This window comes from Mixophyes fleayi, chromosome 7 (genome assembly GCF_038048845.1).
Source record: "Mixophyes fleayi isolate aMixFle1 chromosome 7, aMixFle1.hap1, whole genome shotgun sequence".
Lineage (NCBI taxonomy): Eukaryota > Metazoa > Chordata > Amphibia > Anura > Limnodynastidae > Mixophyes > Mixophyes fleayi.
In genome coordinates, this window is record NC_134408.1 from 26,191,986 (window position 1) to 26,210,821 (window position 18,836).

At 39.8% G+C, this 18,836-nt stretch overlaps 1 protein-coding gene across 7 annotated transcripts in view; it reads left to right on the forward strand.

The window, feature by feature from the left end:
* Window positions 1-18,836, forward strand: part of TEDC2 (tubulin epsilon and delta complex 2) — a 50,309-nt gene that overhangs the window by 7,356 nt on the left and 24,117 nt on the right. For 4 of the 7 annotated variants that reach the window (XR_012678209.1, XR_012678210.1, XM_075179476.1 and 1 more), the window contains exons 1-3: window positions 15,951-16,173; window positions 17,058-17,127; window positions 17,516-17,614. Coding sequence is in view for 5 of the 7 variants with exons in the window: in XM_075179476.1 (XP_075035577.1) it covers window positions 16,107-16,173; window positions 17,058-17,127; window positions 17,516-17,614 (236 nt within the window). In the remaining 2 variants the exon portion in view is untranslated. Of the gene's footprint in view, window positions 1-3,966; window positions 4,030-15,950; window positions 16,174-17,057; window positions 17,128-17,515; window positions 17,615-18,836 lie in introns of those variants that run through there. The other 3 variants (XM_075179479.1, XM_075179478.1, XM_075179477.1) reach the window with 3 other exon arrangements.

The window sequence follows — 18,836 nt, forward strand, 5'->3', positions numbered from 1 at the left end:
TTGAGAAATTACTGTCAGCGTGTCATTAAACCAACGGACAAGGGAGGAGGGGTTACCATCCTTGAGAAAGAAGAATATTTAAAGGAATTACAAGGGCAGATTAATGATAGGACTACCTATGCACCCTTGGAGAGTGACCCTACCTCGATATTCAACATGGAGCTGGAGAAACTAGTAAAGAATGCCTTCACCAAAGGAATTTTAAATAAATCTGAGTATGAGTACTTATTACCTGGAAGACCTATTGTATCGGGCATTGGCTCCATTACATCTAACATCTCTAAATATATTGACCAATATTTGCAACATGTGGTCATGAAACAGCGCAGTTACCTAAGGGACACCACGCAGGTCCTTGAAATGATTAACAATATCTCTTGGAAATGTAAAGTGGGTATATACTGATGACCTGTGATGTCACGTCTCTATATACTATTATTGCCCATTCTAGTGGATGTGAACATACTAGAAATTTACTGTTAGAAGAAATGGTGGCTAAGTGGTTAGCACTTCTGTCTTACAGCACTGGGGTCATGAGTTCAATTCCCGACCATGGCCTTATCTGTGTGGAGTTTGTATGTTCTCCCCGTGTTTGCGTGGGTTTCCTCCGAGTGCTCCGGTTTCCTCCCACACTCCAAAAACATACTAGTAGGTTAATTTACTGATATTAAAATTGACCCCAGTCTCTCTCTCTGTCTCTCTGTGTGTGTATGTTAGGGAATTTAGACTATGCTCCAATGGGGCAGGGACTGATGTGAGTGAGTTCTCTGTACAGCGCTGCGCATTCAGTGGCGCTATATAAATAAATGTTGATGATGAACTAATATTCCTCTTGAACAAATTGAATTTATTATTCAAGCCATTTCCTTTACATTGGAGCACAATTATTTCTGGTTTCAGGGCGATTTTTACAAGCAAATTAGAGGGACCGCCATTGGTAGCAAGTTTGCTCCCAGCTACGCTAATTTGTTTTTGGCGTACTGGGAGAATACCCATGTTTGGATCAATAATTAATTTAAGAAACATCTGCTTGAATGGCGGCGATACATAGATTATATTATCTGTATCTGGGATGACCCACTACCAGAACTTCAGGAATTTGTCACCTACATTAACAACAATAGCCTTAATATCAAGTTTACTGAGCATATTAGCAAAGTGAAAATAGAATTATTGGATCTGGAAATCTATGTGGAAAATGACCAACTGCAGACCAAGACTTTTCTGAAACCCGTCAATAGAAATACTTTTATACCTTCTACTAGCAACCATCATAGAAGGTGGCTAAATAATATACCTAAAGGCCAGATGATGAGGGTCAGAAGAAATTTCTCTGATATTTCCACTTTTGAACAGCAAGCTGTGGCTTTGAAGGAAAGGTTGAAAGAAAGGAACTATGATGATGGGGTCATAGAAAGAGCCTACTTGGAGACTAAACAAATGAAGAGAGAGGATCTCCTTGTACCAAAGTCTGGGAAGAATAACACTGAAGCAGAGGAAGTTCACTTTATTACTCTATATAGTGATGGGGCCAGAACATTTGAAGGATTTGTGAAAAATCATGGGCATGTCCTTTTAATGGATGAGGAGCTGTCTACCATACTTACGAAAAAAACGAGGATGGTTTATAGAAAAGCAGCCAATCTAAAGGTCATTTTAACTAACAGCTATGTCCCATTGGGAAATACTGATTCTAAGGAAACATGGCTAAAGGAACAAGGAAAAGGCTTCTTCTACTGCAATCGATGTAAGGCATGTAAGGAGACTAGAATGAACACTACGAGACCTATGATGACCTTTTCTTCAAACACAAATGGAAGTAGCTATGAGATAAGAGAACACTGCGACACGGTGGGCATTATCTATCTACTAGAGTGCCCATTTGGCCTGCAGTATGTGGGCTGACTGTGAGAAGCTTAGAGGGGGAACTGTGAGAAGAGTTAGAGGAGGAACTGTAGACATCCAACCTTGGGCTATTCACTTCCTAGCATGAAAAAGGGGTTCTGTAAGTTAGCCCAAAATACAACAAAAGGGACTGGTAGTGGACTGTTCTATTGTAGTAAGACCAGATTTCCAATATCTGGTTAAAATTGGACCTATATAGCATCTAAGACAATTATCAGTTGTTATCTACCCTGCTCATACAGACTGTCTGGCATTATGTACAACTGTACATAATGCCATAATGCCTATACAATCTAACAATTTAGTGATACAAGCCTTAATGATACTTTGATTGCTGATAGTGATATATTTGTATTTTAATATTTTCATGAATTTTTTCCAGACTAACCACTTTTCATTTTTACTACCTCTTTAAGCGACATATTTAAGAATGACCGCATTTTTAACACAATCCCTTTCAATCCTTTTTGCAAAGATAAGGATTGAAAGATTGTGTATATTTAATTAAAAATCTTCAACAAGAACAGCAGTCACGAAAGACTGCTGTTCCTGCGAAGTCCCCTCTCCTATCTTTCCTATGGTCACTATCGCAAAGTGACCACCTTTGCAATAGTGACCGGAGGGGAGATCAGTAAGATGTGGTGATCCTAACATATCTACGATATCTGCTGCAATGCCCTATTAATATATGTTAACTAAACTTAAATATATGGCTATCCCCCAAAAACTGCAGTTTTCGGGGGATGTTTATGAAACAAAAAATGATTGTTAAGTGATAGGGGTTTGCAGGAAACATAAATTGATAGATTTTATGAGTTCATCTCGTTATGCAGTGACACACACAATATTTATTAAAGAATGTCAATGAAATAGTTTAATTAAAGCTACATTTAAACAAGGAATTCCTTAGCTGAGTATAATGAGGGACTTTCATAGACATTCACTCTAAATTCAGTTATAGACTATTTGATACTGTAATTAAGTTTTCAAATATGTTTCAGCTCAGTTGAGTGAGAAATATCTATTCTAGATACTGTATGTGGAGATAATTAAGAAAACCCACTTATCACTGGATTTATGTATTTGTGCAACATAAGAATTACAAACATAACAGAAATGACCTTGCAGTTTCATCCTTTTAATTAGAGCTAAATACAAAGACACGACAACATTCTTGAGCGGCAGCTGCAATGATGATATATCCACAGAGGGGTAGTTTTATCGAAAAAAAGGAAAATTGGAGGTGTTACCCATGGCAACCAATCAGAGTCTAGCTAGCATTTATTTAGTACATTCTAGAAATTGATTACTATATTCTTATTGGTTGCTATGGGCAACACCTCTACTTTTCCTTTTTAGAATGTTTGATAAATCTACCCCTTAGTGTATGTTAAAAGTAAACATTTTTCAAGATGAGTTGAGTAGCTTTTATTGTCCATTTTAGTACTATCCAACTTGTGTTCATCCTTGGGTATGAGGGGCAAAATCGCACAGCATATCCTCTCTGTCCAGACACAGGATGATAGTTTTCCTACATTGGCACATCACAAATTATTCATAATAAAACAAACATAGCACAAACCCGCTCTGACCATGCACTTACACACACAGCCCAATCACAGCATACTTACCCTAACCATCTATAATATAAAAGCCTAGTGGCGTGTGTTAGTCTGTGTGTGTGTGAAAAAAAAAAAACCAAGCTGCAGCGCCACCTGCTGGGCTGAGTTATACACTGACCTACTAAATTCTTAGTGTGTGTGGGGAAAAAACTCAGAAAGGGCTGAAATTTGGTATACTAAGATGTTTTTAATTTGTTAATTTAATTTGTTAATTGTTAAAAGTGTTAATAAAGATTTTAAAAATATATATATATATTTCTTGAAGGAGAAGTGACAGTTGGGAGTGGTTGGTGGTTGCCAGGGGTGACAGTTGGGAGTGGTTAGTGGTTGCTGGGGGTGACAGTTGGGAGTGGTTGGTGGTTGCCAGGGGTGACAGTGGGGAGTGGTTGGTGGTTGCCAGGGGTGACAGAGCGAGAGGAGTGTGATACTCAGGACCGCTGACAGAGATCCCTGTGTCTGGATAGACATCTGGATAGATGTGGCGATAAAGATGAAGGATGAGGTGATGGAGAAAAATGATCAGGTGGTGACATGTGGACAAAACCACGTTAAAAAAGGGCGCTTGCGTCGGGAAGTAACGCTCTTCCCCTGAGGAGGCCTGGGCTAGGCCCAAATGCATGACAAGAACCTTTTTAACACCTTAAGTAGCTTGATTTGACTAGAATGCATGAGTATCATGCACGGGTTAACTTGTGTACATATATGCAACCGATTCTCTCACTGACCTTCCAGCTACACCAGTGCCCCCAGCATTATTTCATTGGTAATCCATCAATACCACTGTACTTGCCATATTTGCTCCCAAATCATTTTATTTCAAATTCCATCCCAATATGTCTTTTTTTTATATATTTATTGACCGGAGAACAATTTTTTTTTAGAATTTTGGGATCAGTGCCAGAATCAATTCACCAAATCCCAATAATATATTTTTTTCCAGTAAATTCTTAGGTTTATGCTTTCAGTACTTTAGTACACATCTCACTAATCAATGGGGGCTAGAAAAAAAAGTAGCTGGTCAGCATTTTGTTTGTGTTCAGTGGTAAAATTGTTGAGGATCGCATACATCCAGTTACTAGCCATAAGGCACAAGGGATAAACCTTTGGTCATTTGGGCAGAACATGGCTTTGTACAATCTACAAGTGGGGCCAAACTGGCCTCATATCTGGTAATATGTTGATAGAGGTGAGCCAATCGATCGCTCGTTGCGTGGTCATCTTTATTGTTTTACATATTGGTGCCTAAATTATCATAGAAAAGAGGCAATTTCTGCCATGAAGTAATGTATATATATTATTCTCTCACTTTATTTTCTAATTTGATTTCTATCTGTTATTGTTGTTGTTAGTGCTACAGCCACTATTTATCTTTTATTTGTTTGTTAAATATATGCTTAATGCATAAGGATAACATTTTGTATGTTGTTTTTTTTTGCTCTTTTGGTGAGAATGAGAGCTGCAATTTTTTTGCATCTTTAGGTGGCGACTGTCACGGATATCTCTAAAGAACTAGCCCTAAGTATACTTGACAATAGTTGAGAACATTTTTTTTTTGCAAGTCAGTCTATACACTATGGGTAATATATCTGTAAATGGGCGCACAGGAAAAAGTTGCTGTAATATATAGCAACCAGATTCTGTTATTTCCCGAGTAGTGTTTAGTAAATGACAGTAAGTTCTGCACCAATTTTTGAATAGTTTGTCATATGACATATGCAGAGATTCAACACCTATACATCAACATTTAGTAAAACCTGTTTTCTGATCAGTACATGTTGAAAATATAACACAATGTATAGCCTTCATTGCCTCCAGCGAATATATCAAAGTGATGGATTTTGTACCCAATTCTGCACATGCGTCTTTTGGTTGTGATTTGCATCTGAATAGACTCTACTATTAGCTCCCGAAAGTCAGCGTTTGACTCCTAAATTTATAATAGACCTCTTTATGAGTAAGTTATGCTGTAGCTTAAAAGCTGTTTGTGTCACATGTCTGGTAACACAAGAAAAGCGCTTATGTTATATTGCAAATATTACATGCCCCTTTGTAGTCATATAAATGTTGAAATGAGGCATGCAGCTGTTCCTACTTTCCATGCACAATCCTTGGTTTAAAATTCTAACCCATTCTGGCCCACTTTACAGTTTTCTAGAACTATTTACTGGATTCACTTCGTACTGGACTTATTATATGTTCTGTATAAATAATCCCTTTTGAAAAGGAGTGTTTAAAGTAGAATGAAATTATGACTATTATCAGGATTGCTTTTTTGCTGTGCTGATCGGTAAGATGTCCTCGTAGACAACTTCATACAGTCAGTCAAGAGCACACCAGTAACCTTGTCCTAAATCACATAGGCAAGTATCCTGATAAAAATAAAACATACTTTTATAGCAATAACCTACACAGCAGAGACTTCCAGATTTACAGACAAAAACTTAGTTTTACAGACAATGAGTCGAAGAGTTCACTATACCATACTGACACCCATAACCCTATCTCAGCAAGAGCTATAATGACCAATCACGGGAAGCTGTCCCAGTCGAGCCGATCCTCTGGGTCATCACTCTTCTACTAGCAGGACAGGTACTAAGGCCAATGTCACAGCTCTGTTTTTCAGGCCCACAAAGAGACAAAGCCTGCAGAGGCTAAAAGCCACTTCCAGGCAGGGGCAGGCTGAGAAGGGGGGCAGGGAGACATCTATGGGATATGAAAACACTGACTACAAGGGATGATCACACCCCAGCAGGTGGCGTACCTCCTCTTTACTGCGGTGTGCACACTTCTTTTCCCATAGGGACTTTTTAATAAAGTTGAGAGGTATACAGCATAACTGAGCTATGGTATAAATGCACACATGTTCCTCTTTTCTAATAGAAATTCTACATATTTTAAATGATTAAGCAATATAAATTTTATGACGGCCCCTTCAAATGAGTACAGTCTCCAATGTGTCACCACAGCCCAGTGTCACACTACCAGCCCTGACACTGAGGGACTCCAGCCCGCGCTCCATGTGGGACAATGAAAACACTGAATGAGTGTTAGTACGTGACCTATTCAGTGTCTTTGGTACCCCTAACCATTAGTGCTCTAGGGGACTGCCTAGGCTCACCTAATGGTAGGGTCGGCCCTGCACAGATGATTGGTTACTACACATCTAGACCCTAGATTTGTCTCTCATAAAGTGGGCAAAGTCTGTATTCCAAACAGGATTACTAAGATGTCCCGGTCTCCTCTTCCAGCTGCCTCTAATGTGGCTGTTTCTGCCATGATTGTAAGTAAAAGGATGTGTGACTGCCTAACACTCCACATCGCTGCCTTTTAGTTGCTATGACAACAACTGCGGCCCAATAAACTGCAAAAAGCAGAGCAAGCAAATGAATTACACTGTGATGGCCATTGTATTTAATCAAAGTACTCTGCAGGGGACAATGGCATCAGGTAAGAGCTAACTTGTCTTGATGCAGGGGTCGCTTCTGTCAGGCTGAGTTATTAGAAAGCTTTGCTGGCGTCTTATTCTCCTGGAGTCTCTGTAATATAGGTGGACGGAGAAGAACTTGTAATGTCTCTTTGTGTTTTATGCATTATAAGATCTTTTTTAAAAAAAAAAGGGTCTGACATTACAGAGATTCCCAAATAGCCAAATGCTATCCTTATTTAATGTGTATCCTTTTATATAAACCAAGTTACAGCCTTACTTGACCGCTGACCTTGCACGGAATACAGACAGCTTCTCTGTAATCTCTGAGTGCCATGTGCTACTTCAAGTGTGGGGTGATTCACTGTCATCTATTTTGTTTACACTGCTTCTACATAGGCTTCAAAGGTAAAAGTTAGAAAACACACCAAGCTCAAATGTGTTGCCCTAATGCTGCTGTCTCTGTCTACTATACCACACTCTTCGCAATCCTAAATGTAGCAGCCCCAGACATTGTCTCCAGTGTTCAAAACCCAACTCTGGCACTCCAGAATTATTATTTACAAAAGTAAGCTTTTGAGCACTAATGGAAAAAATCTCGCTCCGATGCTGACTACATCCACTTCCGCCTTCAAACATGTCTAAAGAAACCTTCTTTTGACCCCACCTCCCTCTCCAAATACATCCACATTTCTCTGCTCTCCGTTTCTTCCAAACTTCTCAAAATGGCTTGTCTACAACTGCCTTACCCACTCTCTTCTCGAACCTTATTAGTCTGGCTTTTGCCCTCTTCGCGTCACTGAAACTGCTAATTAAAAAAATCAAAGAGCTATAAGAAATTTGCCATAGACCTTGCCCCACATATGACAGATTTCTTTAACAACATCTTAATGGGTTCACCTTTTAATGAGGCGACGACCTTGGCCACTATCGTTGTTATACCAAAACCAGATAAAGATCCTACCTCCTGTCCCAGTTATAGGCCTATATCCTTATTAAACGTGGATCTCAAAATCTATGCCAAAATTTTAGCTAACCGCTTGAACACCCTTCTCCCCTCCCTGATCCACCCAGATCAGGTCGGATTTATACCAGGCCGCCAAGCTATAGACAACACCAGACGGGCTATTGACCTCATACATTCTATTCATTCTGGTAAATCACCATCACTAATCATGGCACTTGATGCCGAAAAAGCGTTTGATCGCATCTCTTGGACCTTTATGTCTAGGGTTTTGGGGTCGATGGGTTTCTCTGGTAAGTTTTTAGACGGCCTATTAGCTTTGTATCAGTCTCCCAGAGCAACGGTAGTGGCCAACGGAGTGGCCTCTTCCCCATTTTCAATTTCTAATGGGACGCGGCAGGGATGCCCACTTTCCCCTTTAATCTTTGCCCTGTTAATTGAACCATTAGCAGCAAAAATCCGATCTAACTGGGCGATACACGGAGTTAAAACAGGGAAATCCGAACATAAAATATCATTATATGCTGACGATGTTCTTTTGACTCTCTCGGATCCCGCTGTTTCTCTTCCCCCCCTTCTCGCAGACATCAAAACCTACAGTTACATCTCGGGATACAAAATCAATCCACAAAAAACAGAAACTCTGGATTTCTATCTCACAGAAAATATGAAATCTTCTCTCACTCAACAATTCCCCTTCAAATGGCACCAAAAAAAGATAAAATATTTAGGCGTCTACATAACTAAACAATATAGTCAGCTTTTCCAAGCTAACTATCCTAAACTACTATCCCAAATTAAATCTGATTTAGAAACCTGGAGTAAAAACCTAATTTCCTGGATAGGGCGAATCAACTCAGTCAAAATGAACATTTTGCCCAGGTTATTATATCTTTTTCAAGCCCTTCCCATACGCATCCCCCCTTATGTATTCAAATTTTTGCAACATTATACTTCACAATTCATATGGGGTAGAAAACGTCCAAGAGTTCGGCTCCTTGTCCTACAAAGGTCGACGCAGGAGGGCGGTTTGGGAGTCCCCAATTTTAAAAACTATTTCTTGGCAGCGCAACTTGCCCAATGTATTTTATGGAACTCCCCGGGCTCCTCCAGAGTTTGGGTCTCGATCGAAACCGAAAGCTTAGGTATTTCCTCCGCCTCCTCTCTCCTGTGGCTCCCTCGCACTAAACGTCCTCGGTCCGCTCTTAATCACCCAATTGTATCGCATTCGCTCTCTCTCTGGGACCGAGCAAACTCAAAGTTTAATCTCGCCCCGGCTACTAGTCCAATTGTTCCTCTTTTTGATAACCCAGATTTTCCACCGGGTCGTATAGTTTCGTCCTTTGAATTTTGGAAAAGGAACGATGTTTACTATCTTAATAATATCACTACAGACGCTTCATTTCCCTCATTCGAAGACATAAAAACCAAATTCAATATTCCCAACACTTTTTTTTTTCAATACTTGCAACTAAGAAATTTTCATTCCACCACTAAATCATCTTTAAGAATCAGGCCGTTGACCTCATTCGAGTCACTTTTTCTCCGGCGATCTTCTACCAATGGCCTTATATCTCGGCTATATGGAGAGCTGAGAGTCCCTGACTCAGACACCCAAGATCCCCATGAGCGAGCCTGGGAGGAGGATCTGGGGGGTCCCTTGGATGGGGAAGATTGGGATGAAATAAAAGCCAACACGGCCTCTAGTTCAATCTGTGTGAAGCTGAAAGAAAATGCCTATAAGCTTCTTTATCGATGGTACTTGGTCCCGACCAGATTACAAAAAATCTTTCCGGACTCATCAAGCTCATGTTGGAGAGGATGTTCGTCGGAAGGGTCCTTCCTCCATATTTGGTGGCAATGCCTCAAGCTTGCCCCATTCTGGTTGGAACTACGGAACTTTGCATCTCGGATTCTACAGATTGACATCCCAATTTCTCCCAAGTTTTTCCTTCTCCCACTTGGGATTCCATCCGCAACTAAACATCAAACAAAAATGTTCCGCCACATAGTTTCTGCAGCACTGTGTCAAATTGCCACTAATTGGAAACAACCCTCAGCGCCTACTATGCAGACAATTATTAATAGAGTTTGGCACTCATACAAAATGGAGTTTATGACATGCATACTGCGCAATACCTCTAAATCATTCAACAAAGTCTGGGAGCCGTGGATGTCATTTTTTCAAATCCAAATTCCTTTTGCTCTATGACCCCTCTAAAACATTCCACTTGATATCCCCCCTCAACCTGGTACCATCCCCCGCCCCCCCCCTCCACACTTCTCTTCTACCTCTTGCTTTCTTTTTCTTTTCTTCTTTTGGCGGCCTGCCACACCGCCTCCTAATCTATCTTGCCCACTTTTCTCTGACTATCCTTTCTTTTCTGTCTCTTCTTGCTTCTATTCTTATAGTTAAAACTTGGTCAATATCAAAACTCTTTTTATTATGATATACAATGATTGTATTAGTCCCTGAACATGCATAACCTGATTGTAACAGATTTTGTCTTGGACTGATGCTCATTATTGACCTTCTCAAAAATAAAACTTTAAAAAAAAAAAAAAAAAATCAAAGAGCTACTCTTAGCTAAGTCGAAGGGTCACATCTGCCTGCTCATTCTCCTTGACTTCTCTTCCCCAATTCAGACTGTGGACCACCCTCTTCTCCTTGACACCCTTCACTCTCTTAGCTTTTGTGGCACTGTTCTCTCCTGGTTCTCCCCCTACCTCTCTGATCGATGCTTTAGTTTCTCTACTTCTGACTCATTCTTCCCTCGTCTTCCACTATCTGTTGGGGTCCCTAAAGGTTCTGATCTCCTCTTCTCTCTGTATACTTCTTCTCTAGGTGAACTCATATGCTCTTTCGACCTCCTCAGTGCTGGTGACGTTTAAATTGATCTTTCATCCCCGGACCTCTCTTCCTCAAACTTAATATGTCCAAAACAGAGTTCATCATCTTTTCCCTACTAATATCACTATGCTCCCCAGGTTCTCCCCTGTTCCACACATCTGCTCTCTTGGTGTCATCATTGACTCCACCACCCTCTGCTTCACTCCACACATCCAGTCCCTCTTGCAGTCTTCTCCTTCGTAACATTGCCAGAATACACACGCATTCTCACTCAGGACATAAGTAGAACCCTGGTCCATTCTCATTCTCTCCCACCTTGGCTGCAAGACTTCCCATAATGTAGTGGCGAGACTAATGGTCCTCTCCTGACGATCCACATCTGCTGCACTACTCTACAAATCCCTTCACTGTCTTCCTGTTGCCTCCAGAATTCAATTAGAGATGCTTAGTCACCTACAAAGCCCTCACCAACTCTTCCTCTTGACCTCCTCCTCTCTAATAACCACCGCCTCCAAGATTTCTCCTGCACTGCTCCCCATCAATGGCACTCTCTGCATCACCCTATCAGACCCTCCAACAATCGTTCATGCCCTCTCTCAAAATTCACCTCTTCATTACTGCACACCCTACCCCCTCCTAGACTGCTCCTTCTTCCTGCTCCACCTATCATGGCCAGTAATGTCACATTTTCTCCTCTTGTCTCTTTGCTTTTCCACTCCTTCTAGAATTTAATCTCTCATGAGCAGTCCACTCTGTACCCTATGGCTCATATTCGCACCTCATTTGTCATTTGTCTACATCGAACGCTATATTTTTATTATTACCTTTTATTTGTGTGAGTGTTGTTTTTATGGGTAAATTGCACTTATTTAATTTGTACCTGTATATGGGCAACTTGCAATTGTACATGTATGATTTATGCTTAATTTTTACCCATGTAATCCGCATGCTGACTGTCCAGAGCTGTGGAATTTGTTGCACCGTACAATTAAACGATCATTGCCATTATTTATAGATACACAGCGGTTGAAGTGGCCCGATATACGGTGGTATGCCATACCAATATTTATCCTACTAACTTCATTATAAAACTATCAGATTTCATTCACTTACATTTTCTAAACATCCATACCGCCACTCAGGGCCTGATTAAGGGTTCAGCCCTCTTAGGCTAATATGCTTGTAGCGCCCCCTCACCTTCCACACCAGGCTAATACGCGGTAGGTAAAAAATTAACTCGTCCATAATTTAAAATATGGCTTCCTTCAACCCTTCCCCCCCACATTGTTTATGTTCTCGTGTTTTTGAAACTCAGCTACACTTGGCTTTTTAAAAGGGTCACAGCAATCTTTGTCACTCATTTCGTTTTCATTAAAATCAGAACGGTAAAGCAGAATGGAGACATGAGTGAGTGATACTGAGGGTGAAGTAGGCTTTTAGTCCAATGCCTGTCAACATACTTGTCTCTCCTACTCGCTCATCCTCAAGCACCTGCCCATGGATGATTCACTGTCTTCAGCCTTTACCACGGTAATAAGTCAAGATTAAAACCTTACTACATTTTCTTTCATGTTTTCTTTTTACTTTGGAGAACAACTATTCTCCTATATTTGAAACATTTCAGTTTATAGTTCTCCCTGTCACAATTTTGCACCCCAAATTTTTTTGCATCGCCCTACTTGATAATCAGGTCCTGCTGCCACAATATATATAAATACTTGCCAACATTTCAAGTGAAGTCGGGTGGCAAGTGGCAAGTTTTAGTGTGTTTTCCAGTGATCTGTGTTTTATGATAATGTATACCCAAAAGCTTCAGTGGTAATTTTAAATGTAAAAGCTGAACGGCCCGAACAGCCGTTAGACTGAGCGGCCCGGGTGTCCGCTGCCCACCGGTCCAGCCTGCCCCTGCTCCCAACCGTCCCGATTTCAGCGGGACAGTCCGATTTTTGGTCTTTGCCCTGCCTGTTGAAATGTTTGTCCCGTGGGTGGAAACATTGAGGGAAGGGAGATTTCTAATGAGCAGTCTGTTGCTTTATGGCGCTAGGATGGATCTATGTATGCCACATAATTCATAGTTTGTTAGCCACAGACTCAGTACATAAATTTTAAACCATAGGAGCTCCCCTGTCTTAAGTGCCCAGCTCCCCAAAGCCTTAATGCAGCTCTGGTGTGGCAGGATTCTCAAAGTGTAATAGGATTCTAACAGTGTAATAGAATTCTAACAGTGTAGCAGGATTCTAACAGTGTAATAGGTGTCTCATAGTGTAATAGGATTCTTGCAGTGTAATAGGAGTCTCATAGTGTAATAGGAGTCTCACAGTGTAATGGGATTCTCATAGTGTATTAGGATTCTAACAGAGTAATAGGATTCTCACACTGGCAAGATTCTGAGTGTATCAAGATTCCCACAGTGTAATAGGATTCTAAAAGTGTAATAGGATTCTAACAGTGTGGCAGGATTCTAACAGTGTAATAGGATTCTAACAGTGTAATAGAATTCTAACAGTGTGGCAGGATTCTAACAGTGTAATAGGATTCTCACAGTGTATTAGGATTCTAAGGGGCATATTCAATCAGCTTTCCAGTTCGCGGTAACGCGCGTTACCGCGAAACCTGCGCAGTATTGCCGGAAATACGGTACCGCAATAACACAGATTTTCATACGCAACCCTATGAGGTGCGAAGGAAAATCCACATTATTGCAGTACCGTGCATTGACTTCGCGGCCCGTTCCGGCGCAATCCCGCGGACCGGAAAGCTAATTGAATATGCCCCTAACAGTGTAATAGGATTCTCACACTGGCAAGATTCTCACAGGGTATCAAGATTCCCACTGTGTAATAGGATTCTCACACTGGCAAGATTCCCACAGTGTATCAAGATTTCCACAGTGTAATAGGATTCTCAGTGTGGTAGGATTCCCACAGTGTAATAGGATTCCCACAGTGTGGCAGCATTCAAACAGTGTAATAGAATTCAAACAGTGTAATAGAATTCTAATAGTGTGGAAGGGTTCTCACAGTGTGTCAGGATTCCCACAGTGTAATAGGATTCTTGCAGTGTGGCAGGATGCTCACAGTGCAATAGGAATCTCACAGTGTAATAGGATTCCCACAGTGTGGCAGGATTCTAACAGTGTAATTGGATTCAAACAGTGTAATAGGATTCTAGTAGTGTGGAAAGGTTCTCACAGTGTAATAGGATTCTAATAGTGTAATAGGAATCTCACAGTGTAATAGGATTCTCACAGTGTGTCAGGATTCCCACAGTGTAATAGGATTCTAACAGTGTAATAGGATTCTTGCACTGTGGCGGGATGCTCACAGTGCAATAGGAATCTCACAGTGTAATAGGATTCCCACAGTGTGGCAGGATTCAAACAGTGTAATGGGATTCAAACAGTGTAATGGGATTCAAACAGTGTAATAGGATTCGAATAGTGTGGAAGGGTTCTCACAGTGTAATAGGATTCTAAAAGTGTAATAGGAATCTCACAGTGTAATAGGATTCTCACAGTGTAATAGGATTCTCACAGTGTAATAGAATTCTCAGTGTAATAGGATTCTCACAGTGTAATAGGATTCTCACAGTGTAATAGAATTCTCAGTGTAATAGAATTCTCAGTGTTATAGAAGTCTCACAGTGCAATAGGAATCTCACAGTGTAATAGGATTCCCACAGTGTGGCAGGATTCTAACAGTGTAATGGGATTCAAACAGTGTAATATGATTCAAACAGCGTAGTGTAATATGATTCAAACAGCGTAATAGGATTCTAATAGTGTGGAAGGGTTCTCACAGTGTAATAGGAATCTCACAGTGTAATAGGATTCTCACAGTGTAATAGAATTCTCAGTGTAATAGAAGTCTCACAGTGTAATAGAATTCTCAGTGTAATAGAAGTCTCACAGTGTAATAGAAGTCTCACAGTGTAATAGAATTCTCAGTGTAATAGAATTCTCAGTGTAATAGAAGTCTCACAGTGTAATAGAATTCTCAGTGTAATAGGATTCTCACAGTGTAATAGAATTCTCAGTGTAATAGAAGTCTCACAGTGTAATAGAATTCTCAGTGTAATAGAAGTCTCACAGTGTAATAGGAATCTCACAGTGTAATAGGATTCCCACAGTGTGGCAGGATTCTAACAGTGTAATTGGATTCAAACAGTGTAATAGGATTCAGTGTAATAGGATTCTAATAGTGTGGAAGGGTTCTCACAGTGTAATAGGATTCTAACAGTGTAATAGGAATCTCTCAGTGTAATAGGATTCTCAAAGTGTAATAGAATTCTCAGTGTAATAGGATTCTTGCAGTGTAATAGGAGTCTCAGTGTAATAGGATTCTCACAGTGTAATAGAATTCTCAGTGTAATAGAATTCTCAGTGTAATAGGATTCTTGCAGTGTAATAGGAGTCTCAGTGTAATAGGATTCTAACAGTGTAATAGGAATCTCAGTGTAATAGGATTCTAACAGTGTAATAGGATTCTAACAGTGTAATAGGAATCTCAGTGTAATAGGATTCTTGCACTGTAATAGGAGTCTCAGTGTAATAGGAATCTCAGTGTAATAGGATTCTAACAGTGTAATAGGATTCTCACAGTGTAATAGGATTCTCACAGTGTAATAGAATTCTCAGTGTAATAGGATTCTTGCAGTGTAATAGGATTCTCACAGTGTAATAGGAATCTCACAGTGTTATAGGATTCTAACAGTGTAATAGGATTCTCACAGTGTAATAGAATTCTCAGTGTAATAGGATTCTTGCAGTGTAATAGGATTCTTGCAGTGTAATAGGATTCTCACAGTGTAATAGGAATCTCACAGTGTTATAGGATTCTAATAGTGTAATAGGAATCTCACAGTGTAATAGGAATCTCACAGTGTAATAGGATTCTTACAGTGTAATAGGATTCTTGCAGTGTAATTGGCGTCTCACAGTGTAATAGGAGTCACTCTAACATAGTGGCAGCACTTACTCACTTGCAGGATTCTCACACTAAAGTGAATGGAAATGAAAGTATCCCGCCAGTGCGGCTTGAAACAAAAGATGAACGCTGATAGGCTGGCTGTCATTGCACCGCTATGTGTTGACCTTAGCGATTGGTAGAGTTGGTTCGCGTGTTCCGCATAGCAACAGTCGCTAGGGCAGGCGGCCCATGTATTTCCTGCTTCCTATGTGCCTGTTGTTTCCCGGGCGGAGGGCGCGATACCCGGCTGAGCTCTCACCGTGACCCCCCGCCTGTATTCCCAAGCCAGTTCTGGGGTATCACCGGCGGGTAATGATCTGCTTCTCGCGGTTGTAATGGAACTGGTAGTGATTATTGTCCCGTACTAGTTTCTATGCTCAGTGTTCTCTGTATGTCAATCATTTTCTCACCCCCCCCACCTGCAAGCGTTACAGCACAAGGTATTTCTAAAATATTAATATTTGTATTACTTAGACATGTCTCCAAGCGTAATCGTTAGTGAAAATAAAAGTATATATATAAAATGTGGAGTCAAGTAAATAAATTTAGTTTTATTTGAACCTTCTCATTGATGCAGCTGTTCCTATTTTTTAAGATATTCTCTTTGCTCAAAGATCTGTCCACAAACCATAGAAAGTTTATATGTCTGTTTTTAATTGTGTCTCAAATTTCAATATAACGTATTGTTCTATATACTGGAATCGGTTATCATTTGGTCGTTTTGGGTCTGCTGCATAGAGTAATGTTTACTGAACGGGGAGTACTTTCAGAAGTAAAAATGAATTGTGACCTTCTGTAATTTTGTCAGATGGATGTGCATAAATTCTGCATCTTCCTGGATTGTTCAAGTGTGTGATAGTTAAGCTTTTGCCAAGCAGTAGCGCATCCTTAAATATTATAATTATATGTTAGCAAATCTATATCACAGCATTAAGTGTTCAAGATTATTTCAGCACCCTACAGGGTAATTTAGTTGCATTACATTTAGGAGCAAATTTGGCAGTAAACCAAAACAACTAATCAGCAGTTACCTTTTCTGATTGTTATGGTTTAGTGCATATATATAGATGTTTAGGTTGATAATAACATATCATTCTATGTTCTTGAAATTATTTGGGGCTCTAGATTTTAGGATTACCATTAGACTTTTATGCAAATATGATGCACATCATTGAATTGAATACTTTTTTTTATTTAATGCAGTATGTTAACATATATAATTCACATTTTGCATGCTTTAGTCATGAAGTCTATTACATATGAACAGCTTGGTTTACATGAAAAGCATACTTTTAATTGTCTTACTCTTTATTCATTTCTATAGGTGCCATAATCCAACATTTCTTGACTGGGCCTGATAATCATAATATGTTGTCTTCATCCTGCTCTCACAGGTAGACTGAAATCTCAATGTTGAAAGTCAGACTTAAATACGAACATGTGCAATAAACAAAACATTTTTAAAACCTTCATCAGTGGGCGAAGTGGACATTTAGAAATAGTGGTATGGAAATTTGGAAATGACTGTGTGAATAATATAATGGGAATGTAAGTGAATGGAATGTGATAGTTTCACCATGAAAGCAGTAGAAGTGGCGGTGTGGCATACCACCGTACACATCCCACTTCTACTACTGGTATTATACCCAATAAAGTCACAGCATCTATGATCTATTCAATTTGTTGATTACACTGATGAGCTGAATGTACAAGGCAGTATATTACCCTTTCAGTATGTCTAGTGCAGCCTTCATGCTGTACCAAGTGTCTTTCCTCCTACAGGCTGCTGTCACTGCTGAATCAAGCTCTCCTTAGCTGCAAGGAAGAAGAGAAGCAGCTTGAAGAACATCTGAGACGGAGCAGATTACTTCTAGGTGGCTGGTATGTTATAGGGCATTGACTTACTATAGGCTCTACAAAGCTTTATGTGTAGTTCTTCATCTCTATCATTAGGTAATACCTGGATAAGGTTGATCTTGTCCAGCAATGCACAGATAAACAAATAAAATACTGTTTTCATTTTGGTGTAACGTGCAACCAATTAACTTCACAAATGATATGTGTTACAATTTTAACTTCATGTTGTGTACTTGAGGCCTATTATTCATTCCTGGAGGAGATTTCCTGAGTTGAATGTTCCCACGTAATTTATGTGTTACAATATATCCACCTGTGTGCAGATCTTGACAACATACAAGTGTTCCTGCAGCTTAATAACATGTTATTTCAGTGACCGGATCCCTTGCATTGCTATATTTAGTATGTAAATTGAAAAGGATAATCACTGATGACAGACATCTAAAATCCTCTACATACATTGTCATTTGGTTGTTCGGCGTATCCTCCTTAATGTGTCCGTGTCAGAATTGCACTGATTCAGTTGTTGGCACAAATTGCAATATAGGCATGGGACTTTTGGTTTGAATTTGTACTTGAGAAACGTGGTAAAGTGAGTTGTATATCCAGTCAGATTGGATTTCATTCAGATATGGTGAGCCCATGCATGGTTGTGTTGTGGTTAGTCAAATTGGCAAACCAATATTGCATTATGTGGCCTGTATACTAACATGGTACAATGAGCAGTGGTGTAATTTAAGCCATAGCAATCCACCAGAGAGCAGATTTTAGCATGTTTATTGTAGTAAGGAAACTGACATCTGATTGGTTGCTGTGAGTTAAAGCACTTTGCACAATGATGGTAAATAGGCCCCCATATATAGCCAGTGCAACACACTGTTGCAAATTAAATCTTTATCTTTCTTGTTATTCAATCCACTCTGTCTGATGCTGGAGACATGTTTCATATAATTATATATATATATATATATATAATCTGTTTTTGTGTTGTTTGTTAAAGACGTAGCTGAGTTGCGGATAAATTGCCCACATTTTCTACCTATGTTGTTAGTACCTTATATTGATTGAATTTCAAGAATATGTTACAGTAGAATAGTGCAGTATAGTCAGTGTTAGTGTGTATATTTTCTTCCAGTTGTAGTGACCTTAATGAACCCCTATTGACCCAAATAAGGTTAATTAATGATCTATAGGCAAAAAAAAAAGTGTACAGGCTGTGGTGCTCAAATGCACAGTGGTTAGCATT